This window comes from Condylura cristata, unplaced genomic scaffold (assembly GCF_000260355.1).
Source record: "Condylura cristata isolate star-nosed mole 26May11 unplaced genomic scaffold, ConCri1.0 scaffold00015, whole genome shotgun sequence".
Taxonomy (NCBI): Eukaryota; Metazoa; Chordata; class Mammalia; order Eulipotyphla; family Talpidae; genus Condylura; species Condylura cristata.
The window spans coordinates 29332350-29349564 of record NW_004567116.1 but is presented as its reverse complement, the minus strand read 5'-3'; the positions used below and the strand labels follow the sequence as shown (position 1 = coordinate 29349564).

Here is a 17215-nt window from a genome sequence, read left to right as displayed (position 1 = left end):
GTACACTGCTGAGGGGAGCAGCGGGCGGGTCCCGAGAGGTCTGCCACGCCATGTGGTCACCTCCAGGGCAGGCGGGAATAGAACTCATGTGGAAGCGGCTTTAGATTCTCAGTGCTGTGCTTTAACCCGCTGCGCCACCAGGGAGGGCCACTCCTTTATATTTTTTTTACAAGTTTTTGGTTATATCAATTATTATTTAACCATTAGCAGTGTTTGAGATTTCCAATTGTTCAACATCCTAACCATCACTTGTCTGTTTGAAATCACTCTGGAAGCTATGGAAGTTATCTCATTGTAGTACTAATATTTCATTTCACTTATGACTGTTAGGTTGGGGATTATTTCACACATTAGTTAGCTACTCAGATCCTTTATTTAGGTCTTTTGTTTCTTTTTCTGATTGTCTACCTTTTATTTAACAATTAATAGGAATTTTAAAATGTATTTTGGAGATGGAAGTCTTCTCCCAGTCTGTGGCTTAGTATGTCTTTTGGTGAAATTCTCTCTCTCTACACATATATAAAATCAATCATTTCCTCTTTGCTGATTTTTTCTGTCCTATTTGAGAAATTTTTCTTTATCCTTTTGGGTTGTGAGATATTTTTCTGTTACTTCCTCGAAATGTTACTATTTTACTTTGCATCTTTAGGTCTGTAATATCTCTGGAATTGACTTTTCAGAAACATGGCTTATAGCTTGATAGATTTCTTTTCACATGGACATCCCATTGACTTACTTCCAATTATCGAAAAACAGTAAGCATTCTTTCTTTTTTGCACTGTACTGTCATGTGTCAACAATCAAGTGACAATTCTGCTTGAGTTTTCCATCTCTTGATCACCACTTACAAATTGGCAAATTCAAACTTACTTCTTTGTTCTCTCTGGGATCTTGGTTTGTCTTTAAAATGCTCCCTGTCTTAATAACCCTAAAATCCAATTTTGGTCTCTGTCTTTTGAGAACAGAGGAAGTTTTTACTCTGCTTTCTAGATTCTTGACTGCCCTGTTCTCATTTTTTAATTTAGGTTCTTGTTCTTTCATGCCCTAAGCCCTGACTGTTTGATTGTGCTCTGATGACATGAAATGGATACTAGCTTTTCTAAACTACTACTCCCAACTAAGCAAAAGAGTTGTTCTGATATAAAATTGTCATTCCTAGCTGAGAAATAAGACCAGCTTCTTAAACACTTCATCTCTAGACTGGGAATAATACTAATTCCCTCAGATGGCAGAACAAATATTTTGTGTCTGGTGCATAGTAGCACTTGATAAAAATGAGTTAATGTTAATTTCAATAGTGATAAATGCTAAGTACTGTGAATTTGTAGTATAAGACAGGACTTCACCAAATTTCTCTCTAGATGGTCAAATAGTAAATATTTGGACATGTGCAGGCATGGTACAGCTGCCATAGTCTCTCTGATCCTGCTTCTCCTCTACTTTTCCTTTTATTCAATGACATTTTAAAATGTCAACTATGTAGACTAATTTTAGTACTCTTACAAAGATAGGGTTCTGCCAAGTATAAATTTAAATAAGAATTTAAATTTAAATTTTTAATGAAATATTTGAATATTCTATTTGATCTGATTTAAGTTAAATCATATCACTCTCTTGCTCTCTATTCTATTTTAGCCAAAATATACAAGTTCTAATCATAGACTTAAAAGATTTTACAATATGGTCCTTCTTTCACTCCTCTGGGCTCACGGTCTACTACTTTTTCTTTTATTTTTCTGTTCTACCTGCAATACACTGGCTTCCTTGTGATTTTTCAAATAAGCCAGACAGGCTTCTGACTATAAGTTTTCAGAACTTACTTTTGTCTTCCTGAAATATCCTTTCCCCATAATTCTACTAGATCTTAAGATAAATATTTTCTTCTTACCCTCTGTAAGAGCTCAGTGCCGCCCATCATTTCTTTACTCCTTAGTTGCTTTATTATTTTTTTAACATGCTGAAAATTCATACTTGCCCATATTCCACAGACTAGAATCTGTTCAAAACTTTTTTTAAAAAGACTTATTTAATTATGCATCCAGAATTAGGGTACGGGGCACAGGTGCAGGTGCAGTGAGAGAATTCATCGGAGACGGAGAGTGGGGAGCAGAACAGGCAGATAAATGAAGTACACTGCTGACGAGAGCAGCCAGAAGGCCAGGAGAGGTCTGCTCGTCATGTGGGATCACCTCCGGGGCCGGAATTGAACTCTTGTTGAACCGGCTTTAGCTTCATAATGCTGTGCTTTAACCCACTGCGCCACCAGGGAGGGCCCAAATCTGTTCAAAACTTTCATCCCAGTACACCTGTCTCATCTTATTTCACTTTTTTTTTTCAATATAACTTACATTTACAGTTCATGTTCTCTGTACATCATCATTTTACCATTTTTGTGCCTTTATTTATGTTCTTCATCTTGAAGATGAGCTTCCCCAATACATTTGTTTCATTTTATCATAAATTATTTTTCTATAGTCTTTGTAAGTAAAATTCTACCTAAGTAATTATTCAGCTCAAATGGTATCCATTCCATAACACTTCTGTTAACCACTCAGATTAACTGATTTTTAAATATCAGTCTAATTCATATTATATCTTCTTTGCACACTCATACCATTTTATCTGTATTATCTCTCTTCCATAATAACAATAATATTTATTGTTCTTTACCCAGCAGTGCTATACAGGGCTTTATATGGTCTGCATGTATAATCACGGTACGTCCCCCTTGCTCTTCTCTGCGAGGTACAATGATTAACTCTGGAAATAATGTAAAAGACAATCAAGGGAGAACTCTGATAAATGGCAAGAGGAGGAGAATGGACTAGTTAAGGGCCCCAGCCAACTGCAGATGGCAACCCTAATCCCAATTTCCTAGAAACTAGCAACAGAGTGTTTCTCTCTTAAAATTGAATGTGAGTCCACCAATATCACTAGATCATTTTGTTGGTTCCAACAAAGAGGAATGATTGGGAACTCCACTATACAAACAGCAGGTGGCCATGGGACCCATCAAGGGCTACCCAAACAACAGTTGCCAGTACACACAGTGTTCTTTGTTCCTATGGTCTTTAGATTCCCCTCCCTGCTTAGAGGTACCAAACTGAAGAAGAACCTCTACACCACTTGATCTTACCCTCTCTATAGCACCAACAGGTAAGATCAACATATATCTGTAAATGGCCTGAACATTAAATTGTCATTAGAACCATAGCCTGAAAAAGCAGACTAGCACCTGTGTGCTTAATATAAACAGGGAGACTACCTCCTGTGTGAATGACTTATGTGGACCCAGATATCACACCGTTGGTTCCAGACCACTACAATAAAACTAGTACCGCAGTTAAGCAGGCAGGTCAAAGGAGTTTTTGTGTTTCAGTGCACATAAAAGATACATGTTTACATTATAATGTCCATGAAACATACAATAGCATCTTATCTAAAAAATAGTACATAATTTAAAAAAGTGTTAAAAATGCTAATCATCATCTGAGCCTTCAACTATAAAAAATGCAATATGGTGAATGTTGATAAAATGATACTTCTATCACCAAAATTTAAAATGACCCATCATACCAAGAGCCAGGAAAATAACTGTTTAACAGAGAAAATAAATCAATGCTAATGCCAAGAGGAATTAGATTTTAAATTCTCTGGCAAGGAATTATTAAAATAGTGTTGTAATAATCAATTAAAAATTCTCTTGAAACAAATACATGAAAATAGAACATCTCAGCAAAGAAATAAACAGTAATGATGATTCTGAAAAAAACAATATGAAAATTTAAAACTTACTAAATACGCTCTGCTTACTAACTGTGAGCTTGAGGCTAGATCTAAAGAATATATCCAATTTGAACATAGAGAAAATATATGGAAACAATAGGAAAAGAACCATGGGGATCTAAAGGACAATATTCATATCATCTGTGTTGGAAAAAGAAAGAATGGGTTTAAAACGATACTTAAACATCTGAAGACGTATGATCCTATAGCTCTGATCATATACAGTAATTTGCAAAAAAAAAAAAAAAACAGTAAATGAATAATGACTGAAAGCTCATATTTTGTGAAAGATGTTATCTTAGAAATTCAAAATGCTGAATCTAAATAGGCTCAAAAGCCAGCCCCCTCTGAACAATCTACTGTAAGACATGTCATAATTAAACTTTTGAAAACTAAAGACAAAGAAACTACCCTGAAAGCAATCAAAAAGAAATGACGCATTACTTATTGAGAATCAGCAACTCAAGTGACAGCAAATTTTTCATGTGGGTGTCAGAAAATAGGTGCTATTAGATACAATTTATGGAAGTACAGAGAGGACAGCTTTACAGTAATGATGGACGCTTAACATGTTCACTTTTGTTCAGCAATTCAAGTTATGGGAGGCTATTTTTCAGAAGTATGCCTAATTATCTATAGTGACACATACAGAGAGGTATTTGTTAAAACGTCATATATAGTACATAAAGACTAAAGTAACTCAGCTCTGCCCCAATAATGGAAACTTTTAAAGTAAAAACTAATACAAACTAATACTTAATGAAGGAAAAATATTTCAAGGAGAATAAAGAATATTTAGGCAATTATTGGTCTAACTATGGTAATATCTTAATTATAAAATGTGTTGAGGATACTTTAAATAACCAGTAGTATAGTGAATTCATTAGTTTGAGTAATTATGAATCCCAAAAGTTCAATAAAATAAACAAATGTAACATTCAATTCATTGTTATTATCAATGAATACACTTATTACCATGGGTATTGAGGTAAACTTCATGTATATAGAGAAAATAAAAACATCATGTGAATATTGTGGTTAAATACTCTAATTTTTTTTAAAGATTTATTTATTTATGCATACAGAACTGGGGTATAGGCCAGAGGTCCAGGTGTGGTGAGAGACAGAGTGGGGAGCAGAACAGCAGATGAACCAAGTACACTGCTGAGGGGAGCAGAGGATGAGGCAGGAGAGGTCTGCTGCGCTACGTGGATCATGTCTGGGGTGGGGGATCGAATTTGCACTGAAGTGGCTGCAACTAGCTTGCAGTGTTCCCTTTTCTCTTCCATTTCTAGAATATCCATTATCAATACATTGCTTTTTCTGAGGGAGTAGAGTAATTCTTGAAGTGTTTAAAAATTTTTTTTCTTCTTATTTTCTCTCACCTGGATTCTTTTTGTATTGCTGTCTTCATAGTCAGTCACTAATTCAGTCTTCCACTGGTTCTATTTTGGAAGCTATTCCATACCTTCTTCCATAATTATTTCCTCTACTCATCATTTTACACACTGAATCTCCATTACTTTTTTAGTTAAGCTCCTATTTCTCCTTCTGTTCATTATGTTCATTAATTTTCTCAGGTCATTCACATTTTTTTTCTGATTTTTTTTTTTAAAATCTCTGATCAACTTTTCTGTGTTTTCATTCATTCCTTTTAATTTCTTGGTCATGGGGATTATCTAACTCTGTATCTACCTCCTGAAGTTTTTAGCCATTTAGTTCAAAGTTAATGCTATATCTCCTTTCTCCTATACTATTTTTTTTATTTCTTACCTCACTATTTCCTACAATATTGATAGTAGTAATTATTTCACTTAACATTTTCTATGCATTAAATATATAGTTTATATTCTTTATGTATATTATCAGATTTAATTCTCAGAACAGCCTTTAATGAGGTAGGTGTTATCTCCATTTTACAGTGAAGAAACTAAACAGTTGAGATGTTGAATAATTCACATACACTGTTAGGAATAAAGGTGTATGCACAATATCTGCAATATACCTCATAAAATTTTTTGTTACCACCATTTATGACATGTCCACATAAATGAAAATTTTATACTTGAGTTAAATATCTTACATATTATTGTATGAATGTTGATTTAAACTTGGTTAAATTTTCCTTAAATGGTAAATTTTTTATGTAACAGATACATGATTATACTTTTTTTTCTTTTGTAGAATTTTGGAGGTGGAAGTGGAGTTGATCTTTCTGTTCTAAATGAGGCTCGCAATATGGTGTCAGATCTTCTGATTGATCCAAACCTTCCTCCACAAGTCATTTCTTCTCTCCGGAGTATCAGTAGTTTGATGGGTGCTTTCTCAGGTTCCTGTAGGCCAAAGATTAATCCGCTCACACCATTTCCTGGATTTTACCCCTGCACTGAAATAGAGGACCCAGCTGAGAAAGGAGATCGAAAACTTCACAAGGTCATAATACAGTAATCAGTTAGCCCTATTTATCACTTATTTTTCAAGGACTTCTTTTACAGTATGAGTTGCTTGGGACTTCAGAGACAGTTAAAATCACAAATAACTGAACAAGTCTTTGATTTTTACTCTAAATAACATGGCTGTAATGAACAGTTACAACTATTTATTGTTAATGTTCCTTTGGTTTTTGTAAAGAAGTAGAAGCAAATTTAATTCAGGTTTATACAACAGACAAGGAGTCAAATCATATCACTATTCTATTCTTCAGAATCCAGTAATTGTTTTTGTTGAAACAGGAGAAATGACCAAATTATAATACTCACTTTATGAGTTACAAAGCACTCTTTTAAATAGATTTTTACATTACTTTATAAATCTCTGTTCCCTCCCAAACCCCTCTTTATTCACTGGAGATTGCTAAAATCTAGTAGGCATTGATTTTTGTTTCATAAACATGATTTTTATTTCATTAAATATGGGAATAATTTCTTCTTAAAAATCAGTGCTTCAAAATGGGATTTCCATTAGAAAATAATACTGTTCTAAATAAGTATACATTGTGCTTGTTTAGACTGTCTTTACTTGTTTTCCTTGATTCTTTTATCAATCCTGTACTAATATATAAAATCATAATTTTAAAAACATTCTACATTCTTCTTTACTTCACTTGACAGATAAAGAAACTAACTCAAAGGCAATAAAATTCAAATCAGCTAATTTTGCTTATTTTAATAATGTTTATAGAGTTTAGGAAAAAGTAGTTATTTATCAGTTAATTTCCTTTTGTTAGTTCACATTATTAGGATTTAAAAATGTTGAAAGATTAAGCCTGATTAAAACAAAAAGATTTGAAAATTATTAATCACAAATCTGGATAATAGATTAAGAGATCCTTTCATTTTTAAAAATTATATACAATAGTACCTCTATTGGTGAAAACCTAATAAACTAGAAAAATTTTTTTAAATTGAATTAAGTACGGTACTTAGCTTTATGGCTTTTTAAAGTGCTCTACTAATAAGAATGTGGTTTAATCACAAGTATAAAAAAGGAAGAGTAATTCCTTGTATTGTCTATCAACATTTGATTTTAGAATAATAATTTTTAAACTAGTAATTAAAAATCTTAAAATCAAGCTGATGTGTATGTGTATTATTATGTTAATACGTAGAAACGTGTATTGGTGCATTTAACAAACACTTTAATGATATTAAATTAAACAGGATGCCTAAATGTCTCAGTTTTTTAACGTTTGGCTAGGCAAGTTTATCTTTCATTCTAGAATGTAATAGGAATAAATCACATAATAAGGAAGTAACCCCTATTTCTTCCTTTTTTAAACTTCTCATGAAATTCTAATTTCTAATTTATTCCTGCTTGTGAAAAAGAATATAAATATCCTGACGTTAATTCACTAAAGAGCTATAGCATTTGTGGAAAATATTAGGAAAAGGGAGTTAAAACATTCATTTAATATAAATGTGTTATCTACATTAAGAACAAAGGAATATTATAGGAACCTAGATAATAACTATAGTTAATAAGAAAGCCTCTGATTTTAATCATTAATTCAAAAGCGTGCTCAGAATTCTTCAGTTAACTTCTATGTACATTAGCATAATACTGAAAATGTAAATGATTTAGAATATAGGACTGATCATCCCTAATTCTAAGCTTATCCTTTGAAATTCTTTTTCAGGGTAAATCTTTCATACCTGCTGTAATTTGTCAATTATCTTAGAGTGAAATGTACAAAAGGAAAATAGTTGAATTTTGGGAAACTTATATATCATTTTTTTGCTGAAATAAGATAAATTCAGCAGTACAGAATGTAAAATTTGCGGCAGAGGGTCAGATTTCCAGGACAAAATGTTCTGTCTCTCCTGTATCTGTTAAAAATATGCTTTGTTTTAATATTTTAAATGCCAGCTTTAGTGTCACATATGCAGCATACTAAGGGGTAACAATTTTAACCAGTTTTAAATTATTCAACAGGGACTAAACAGTAGGACTAGCTTGCCAATTCCACAGCTGAGGAGGAGCTCAGGAACTTCAGGTCTGCCGCTTACTGAACAGTCTTCTTCACGGTGGGAACGCAGTAATGGCAGAAGACCTCAGCAAGAATTTGGCATTTCAAGGTAATTCCCAGAACTTTTCCAAGAAACTTTAATCTAAATGTGTTCATTTTGTTTCTGGGAATGAAGTTTGAAATAATTTTAAAAGCACACCAAGCGTTTCAAGTCTTTTAGTCTAGGAAAGCATGTGCAGTAATATGGCATAAGAGAGAAATTAATTCTTAAAATGAAGCAAATAAACTTTGGGTTCAAATCATGCTGGAGCCTTCAAAACATGACTCGGGGATGAAGCTAAGGGAAATGTGCTCAATTTAGAAAAGTAGTAGGGAAATGTATAAATTGGTAGAGAAGGCCAGTACAGGAGCAGTCACCAGTCCGGTACATGATATCTAGAGATGGGTCATCAGAGTAACCGATTTATGAAAGAAGGGGAAAACTTCTAGGGTTTATCTCAAGTTACACAGCAGGTAGCAAGATTATTCCTGCTAGGAGACTAAGACTACTGATATATTCTATATGCTGTTGAGGATTTACTTGCAACTAAGTAGTAATAGTCCTACCAATAGAAGATTGTTAGCAAGAACAAATAAGTGAGGCTTGGAAAATGTAGGAACTAAAGTCTTCTGAATGTAAATATACCCTTTTATTCTGATAATCACAAAGGAGTTAATACTTTGCCTTTTACAAGCCAGGAAACATTTATTTTTTGTTTTGTTTGAGTTTAGAACTCCTATTTAGTTACCTATGCTAAACAAAACAAGAAATTAGTGTGAATTTCCCTTTAAACTACTATTTTTACTCAGCTTCTGTATACTTTGACTACATTGAGCTGCATAGTTACACCTTTGAAACAGTAGATGGCAGGATTGGATTGCAGTTACTTATTTGATAAAATTTATGTGAACATTTATATAGAAAATATCAGAAAAATGTAATATCACAGATTACTTTGTGATTAATTTGAATGTCTATAATATATCTGAGTAGGTGAACACCTGTATTTGTAAAGGAAAAAAATTGGTAGAATGATATGTAAAAGAGGAATGATTTGAGTGGAGAGTATAGTGCAGGAAAATAAGCTTTGGTCTAAAACTTGCTCAGAATCTAAACTGATAGATTGGCAGCATGAATGATGTTCAAACAGAAAATGTGACTCCTATTTCTTTTTTTTTTCTTTTTTTTTTTTTTGACTCCTATTTCTTAATCATAGGAAATATCATCTTGAATATAGTGTTGGGTTTAAGAAAAAATGATATGAATAATTCTGTTTTTTAACCTCTTTACCACACTGCAGTAAAAGTACACATTCGCAATTAAAGAAACATTTGATATATTGAGTTAAGGTCATTTTTGTTCTACTTCTTCAGATGATTAATGTTAAAATAGAAACATGACCCAAAGAAAAGTAATCTTTAACTCTGAAAAGTGTTCATATAAAGGTAAATGTATGCAGATTCAATATGTTAACCCTCATTAAAACAAAACCATGTCTCATAAAAGGTTTAGAGATTTGAAGAATAAAGTAATTATCGTATAACATTTCCTTCAAAGAGATGAGATTAGAAGTAATTTTTTCTAGTATGCAGAACCTACAGTTCCTCCATAATAAATTTCCAAGTGAAACAGGATAAGATGAGAATATCTAATGTTTGTAGAGATCATTCATTTTGAAGTCCAGTCTCTGGATCAGTTCTGTCCAACAGAAATTTCTGTTATGATGGGGATATTTTAAGTCTGTACTGTCCAGTAAAGTAGTCTGTAGGTACATATTGCTATACAGCACTTGAATCATGTCTAATATTAACTAGGGGAGAGAATTTAAAATTAATTATGAAGAGGCTTGTGACTATCATATATGATAATCATATTAGACATTGTAGCTATGGATCTTTAATATATAGTAATGTTTGTTCAGGAAGCTATAATAGCATGAATCTATATGATTTGTGACTCAGGAATCATGAGACACTTGATTGTATTAGATTTCTCTAGAACTGAAATCATATGATTTACCTTAGATTTTTTAGTCTTGATCTGAATGTACCTTTGAAGCTGAGCAATTTCTCTAACTGATTTTAAATAACCCTATGATTTAAACATCATTTCAATATTGAAGCTTTCATTCCCTGAAACTGCTTGAAACCAAATTTTTCATCTGTTATTTTTGTTTTGCCCTTCCTGGAATAATGTTGCTGTCCATTAGATTAATGGTTACTAACCACATTGATTGACCTAAAAAGCTTGGTGTTACCTTTGCATCTTGTTACCTTCCTTTGCAGATATCAATTGTCAGAATCAATTTTTGCATCTCTTCTCTGTTCTTCTTACTTGTCACTTTGCCTACACCGTTTCAGACTTTACTCCTTACCTGGATGATTAAATTATCCTCTTAATTGATCTTCCCATTCTTAATATCCATAATTACCAGATGCATCTTCTCCTTTTCCAACAGAAATCTCCATAAACAAAACTTTGACTAGGTTTTTCTAGTCATTAAGTTTTTGGATCCTTACAAATGATTGTAGGACGGTATGCAGATTCCTATGCTAGTATTCAAAAAAACCCTGTTACTCCCTCATGACTAATTGGCATCCTTTCTTGGAAAAATTAAGTCAATTAACAGAGACGGGCAGTCTTGCAAAGAGTGAGAATAGACCTCAGGGGAGAAACCAATTATGGTACAAAAATGAATAATGATGAAAGAAAAAAAAATTTTTAAACAAGGAGAGAGAGTTTTTAAGTGAGAATAGAAAAATGACTTGGAAAGCTCTCAGGTGAAAATAACAGGCCTGAAACTTGTGTTAGACTTTTCCTTGAAGTTTTCAGGTTTTCTTAAAATAAGATTTATTTGTTTGTTTGTTTGTTTGTTTGTTTGTTTGTTTGTTTAGCTAGGGTGTGGCTAAGGGTGTGGGGGGGTGGGTGAGGGTTGAGGGGTTGGGTTGGAGAACAGAAGAGGTAGATCCACTGAGATACACTGCTTATGGGACCAGCTAGCCTGTGAGGCAGGACATGTCTGCTGTGCTATGTGGGTCACCTCCCTGTGCTGCAGTGGCTTTGGATTGCTTCACAGTGCTGAGACTTAATTCCTTATGCCACCAGGAAGTCCCCAGATATTTTGTTTTTGACTTAACTCCATTTGAAAATTAAGCTGATTCTCCATATTTGTGTCAAGAGTAATGTAGAATCTAATTTTGCTTTTTTCCATCTTGAAGAAAAAATTTTAAAGTAACATCATCATAGCTATAAGAGAAATTCAATGGAAGAAAAACACAAGGAAGAAAAGAAATAATGTCACTTGAATAGCCCATTTCACATACCCTTAAGAGTTTGTTACCAACTTTCATCTTAGAGGACTTAAGACTTAATTAATTATAGAAGGCCATTTCTTTATAATACAAAAAAATACCTCTTTAACATCATTTCTCTATCTGAAATTCCCATCAAGATTAACTATTGGACATCACCTCTATCTGTCCACTGTGGCACCTGCCCTCTTTCATTGTTCTATCTTCACTAGTTCTTCTCAACCTCATTTTTGTTTATCTTTAAAGACTGGGCTCAGATTTCACCTCTTAATAACAACACCCTGACATCCTTCTCCCTTGAGCCCTAGGGAAAAGTTATTTGTTTTACCTCTGAATTCTCTTAGCATCTTTTCTTTGCCTATTTTTGGCAGTTTTCTAAGATATCTACTTTATTACCGTAAAATGTTTGGACTTACATGAAATTGTATTGTTAAAGATTAAAAATTGCCCAACAAATATATATATTGCAGGGTATGAGTCCATATTAGACTGTAACAGTTGATACTGCCTACAGCTTAAGTTTTACTTAGGATGAATTTCTCTTGTCAGGTGTTCCAGGAAAGGCTAAATAATATTTGTCTGGATTAGGTGACAATCGAATTACCCATTTTTGAGTAGCAGTATTAGAGCATATGGTTAAAAGGGATGACTTAAACTCTCATCACTGGGCTAGTTGCTAGGATCCCAGCCCTCTCTAAGGACAAATTCATGGTTCATAGTTCACTAGTTCACTCCCTCTGAACAGACTTCCCTGGTCCGGGGCGGGGGGGGGGGGGGGAGGAGGTGCTCCGGTATTAGGCAAATTACTCCCAAAACTCTGTAGGCTATGAACTCTATTTCTAAAGAGACTTGCTTTTAACCTATTCTCTGATTCATCTTCAGAGGTGCTTTGTAAATTAATCTAGTAACTTGTTGCTTGGCAAGATGACTTCCCCTAAATAATGTATGTTGTGACCAGTGTTTCAGTTGTGTGTCTCATAATTTATCAGAGATTTTTATCAATGCCTGAACCTTGGTTGAACTGCAGTGGTATTATTCCACTCAATTTCTTGAGAGTAACTCTGTAAATCTAGACTCTATACATAGAACATATTTATACAATTTTTAAAAATATGAATGAGGTGACAAATATCTTTTCAAGGTAATTTTTGATTTGTCTGGAAGTTGATTCTTAATATGTCATTTAACTTGTCACCTAACTTTGGACATCTCTTGTAATCTTTGTGCATTTAGATTTAAAGATTGATTCCAAGTCTAACTTGGATTTCCTTCCTGCCAACTATGTTATCACTAATAATTCTAGCCTACCTTGTGGTCTTCTTTCTTTAGTACTGTTTTATGTAATCTCATTGGGGTGTACATTTATGTAGTCTTATGGGCAGGAATTAATGAGATGATTTTGGAAGTAAACTGAAAACCCATAACTTGGCTTTTCCCTATCAATTCTATACAACTAACTGGATGTTTGTTTTATTTCAACTATTAGCAGACCTTGTACAAAAACAGAATACTATGGAACAGTGCAGTGGGTTTGTTCTATAAAGGAGAAATCTCTATCTTTATCTTGAAAAATTAATTAGGGAGTAGACTAACATAGTACAGAGATCTCTGTTCAAAATCTTTCTGTGATAGCTGGTATTGTTACTCTTCTTTCCCAGTTTCTTCCATTCCTTATGTAAACAATACTCAAATACAAAGACTGAGTAAACACTGGCAGGAAGATGAGTTTATTGGATGGTATTGTTTCTTATTCATATTATTCTTATTTCATATTACTTCTCTTTGTAACATTGTCAACAAATTATTACTGCTAATTTGGATGTTGAATTTTAGCTCTGCAACTATGAATTTTGGGACTTAGTCTCTAGAAGCCTCAGTTTCAAAACTACTATTATTTTGTTAATGTCAATAAAACCTTTTTAATCAAGTGGCCACCAACTGGTTTTATGAGCTTTCCTTTTTAATACAGAACTCAAAATTGGGGTGCAAAAAGAAAGTTCTCTACCAGAGGAAAAACTAGGAATTTAAAGAAAGGATGATTCATTTATCACACAGACATCTGTCAAATACCTGTATTAGGTGCTGTGCTATATCCATTGTGAATATAAAGATGTATCTGTAGCCCCAAAGGAATTTACACACATGTGAAGGAAAAGAATGTGTAAGCAATGAAATTATAACATGCTATGGGACAAGTTATAATAGAAACATAAAGAATATCTACTTAGATATTCAAAAATAGATCTGCCCTGAGTAATGGGATATACTAGTACAGAAAAAATGAAGGAATTGGGGAAGAACTTATTGAGAACCTAGCCTACACTGATGCAGTATTTTTGGTGTATTTGCTATATGCATGCCACTAGGCCCAAACCTTCTTATGTATCACTCTGTATATTCTGATTGCCTACCTATATTTAATTTTTCATAAAAGCTTTAAAATCCATAATAAGTATTTCAGGTATAAGAAAAGACTGAGTTAACAGGTAATCAATAATTATGAAAACCAGGGACAGAAAACTATTTTAGTCAATTATAATCAATGAGATCCATGGGACCAGTACAAGTAGGAACATCTAAAACGTGTTAGCTAGAAGGGCCTATTTTCTGGCTCTACCTCAGACTTACTGATCAGAATTTTTAGGATGGGAATAGCAATCTGGGTTGTAGATGACAACCTGTTTCATGCCTGGATTCAGTAAACTACAGTCTTTGGACCTAATGTGGGCAATAACTTGCTTTTATAAATGAAATTATATTGCTACATAGTCATATTTAATTTGCTTTATTGTTATAGCTACAGAGATAGAGCTGAGTGACTGCAACAGAGACCTTATGGCCTGCACTATTTGGTTCTTTACAGAAAAAAATTTGCTGACTCCTGCTTTAAACCATAGACACTAGAATAATAAGATGTCTAAACTCTAAATGTATAAAGAGATATTTACTAATTAAATTGAAGATTGTGAAGAAAAAATAGGACATTTTCCATAATTGGAGTATTTTAACCTGTTCTTTCTCTTTCAGTCAAGGATGCTATCTAAATGGGCCTTTCAGTTCAAATCTACTGACAATCCCGAAGCAAAGGTCATCTTCTATATCACTTTCTCACCATATAGGTCTCAGAAGAGCTGGTAAGAAAACATCCTTTATGCTATTAATATGGGAGGCCTCAAACTGCATAGTAGTGCAAATTTTTGTCATAATTTTTAGCTAATTTTAAAACCATTTCATGTTGTAAGTTAAAATGAGTAACAAATTTGGGCTTGCTATTAGTTGACCATTTTCTCATGAACACTTTTGAACTATCTACTATGTTTGTTAGGTACTAGGAACTCACAGATAAATGTGGATCTATTTAACTTGAATAGTTGAAGATCTAGAGTTAAAAATCTCAGGAAAGTGGATTCTTTCATATATGGTATATGGAAAGAATCTGTATATGAGTGGAAAAACCCCTGACTATATGCTAGTACAGCTGTTATAGAAATGTTTACAAACTTTTGGATGAAAAATATTTTTTTTGGATGAAAAATATTTTATAGTTACAATAGAGTTATGTTAAAGCAACACCAATACTCTGATTTTAATATATGTGCTGTCTGCCTAAATAGAGGCAATAAGACAGACATTCATAAAATTCTTTTACACATAATATTTATACTAGAAAAATTTTGTTGGGTTTAACAAAAACTTTAACAATGTTTTAAACGAAATAGAAGAAAAGCAAACCAAAATGGATGCATAATTTTTATTAAAGATTTATTTTTTTGTACATACAGAACTGGCCAGAGGCTCAGGGGTGGCGAGAGACTTCACCAGAGATAGAGTGAGGAGCAGAGCAGGCAGATTGATGAAGTACACTGCTGAGGGGAGCAGCGGGCGGGTCAGGAGAGGTCTGCCACACCATGTGGTCACCTCTGGGGTGGGAAGGGATCTAACTCATGCGGAAGTTGCTTTAGCTTCTCAGTGCTGTGCTTTAACCCATTGCGCCACCAGGGAGGGCCCTGGATGCATAATTTTAACGGAGAATGGACAGCAGAGAAAAGAAACAACAAACTTCCTAGAACTGTGAAGAATTTGTTTAAAATTGTTTAAATTAAAGGATTATTGGATGGCTTAGTGCAGATGGGACATGGGAGAAAACAGGAATTGTGAACTTGAAGACAAGAAAATATGCAAATGAAGCACAGAATTGAACATAAGACTTCCATTTCTGTATGTTAGGAGATTAGAAGTCACCATTCATCCTAAAAACCAGGAAATAACTGATAACTCAGTAACTTTTCCAGGATATGTAAGACAGATGAGGGCCTAAAAGGCAATAGTTGCTCCCCAAATTGGAAAAACAGAGGTAAACAGAGGGAAGTGTGATTTACTAATGCAGAGACTCGTAAGGGGAGGAAAAAAAAAAAAACAAGAACAAGAGTCTAGAACCAGTGCAAAAGCAGAGAAATCTGAACTGTAATTGCTGTACTGTTGTATCTCTGTGTGACAACTCTGAAAGTTAAATACCCAGCAATAGGGGGTCCCCACAGTTCTGTGAGATTCACCTGTTGAGATCTTGACCAGATTAATGCAGCAAATGTCAAAGAAAAATCCCCTCATGCTTCTGGCAGAAGGAGGGGAAAAGGAACCAATTAGAAATATACCAGAACATTATGTTTTTCAGAATGCCTGCACTCAGGAAAAACCAGTTAATGAAAGCCTAACTCACTGCGAATTATCACTGGGAGAAGGGAAATATTCAGTTCCAGTCAGTTCTATCTTTTCTTTTCCATCTAAGGGAAATTGCAAAAAGAATCTAGAAGCACAGATAACATTCACAGTCCAGGACTTATCTAGACTTACCAAAAGTCTTAAGGTCCTATTGTAAGGCTACAGGATATTCCACTCACTCAACACCTCACCACCACACATTGCTAAAAGCCTATTTTTATAGCAGTTCCTTTTGCACGTATTTCATAGCATGGCATACCCAAAGGCAAAAAATACAATTTGGAAAGAAAGAGCAACCATCAAGACATGACTGGGATTTTGGAATTATCTACTGAGAACCTGAAATAACTATGATTAATATGCCAAAAATAAATTTTTAAAAAATATTTATTTATGCATATAAGAACTGGGATGTGGGGGAGTAAGAGGATTCACCAAGAACAGAGAGGGGAACAGAACAGGCAGCTCTACTGAAATGCACTGCTGAGGGGAGCAGCGGGTGGGTCAGGAGAGGTCTGTCAGGCCATCTGGATGGCTCCCTGGTTTTGGATCAAACTCATACTACAGTGGTTAGCAGTAGCTTGATAGCACTGTATCTTTAACCTGTGCCACCAGGGAGGCCCCCAAAATTACTTATTGATAAGTGTTCAATAGATAAAGAATACCATATATAAAAATAGATAGACAATGTAAGCAGTGGAACCCAAAGACATTGGAAAAGTATATTTAAAGAATTCAAATCACAAAATCTGCCAAACTAGAATTCACTGTCCAATAAAAATATACTTTAAAAATTAAGGTGAGTTTCACTCATAGCAGGAGTATAATGGACCAGGCGAGAAAATAACAAAAATAATGAACAACCATAGACCAGAGACATTCTGTGGGGGTGGA

At 33.9% G+C, this 17215-nt stretch overlaps 1 protein-coding gene across 1 annotated transcript in view; it reads left to right on the top strand.

Moving 5' to 3' along the window:
• PDE3B (phosphodiesterase 3B, cGMP-inhibited) overlaps positions 1–17215 on the top strand; it is a 117246-nt gene that overhangs the window by 68931 nt on the left and 31100 nt on the right. Inside the window, exons 3-5 of the mRNA XM_004683023.2 lie at positions 5971–6219; positions 8218–8360; positions 14630–14736. Of these exons, the coding sequence (XP_004683080.1) occupies positions 5971–6219; positions 8218–8360; positions 14630–14736 (499 nt within the window). The remainder of the gene's footprint in view (positions 1–5970; positions 6220–8217; positions 8361–14629; positions 14737–17215) is intronic.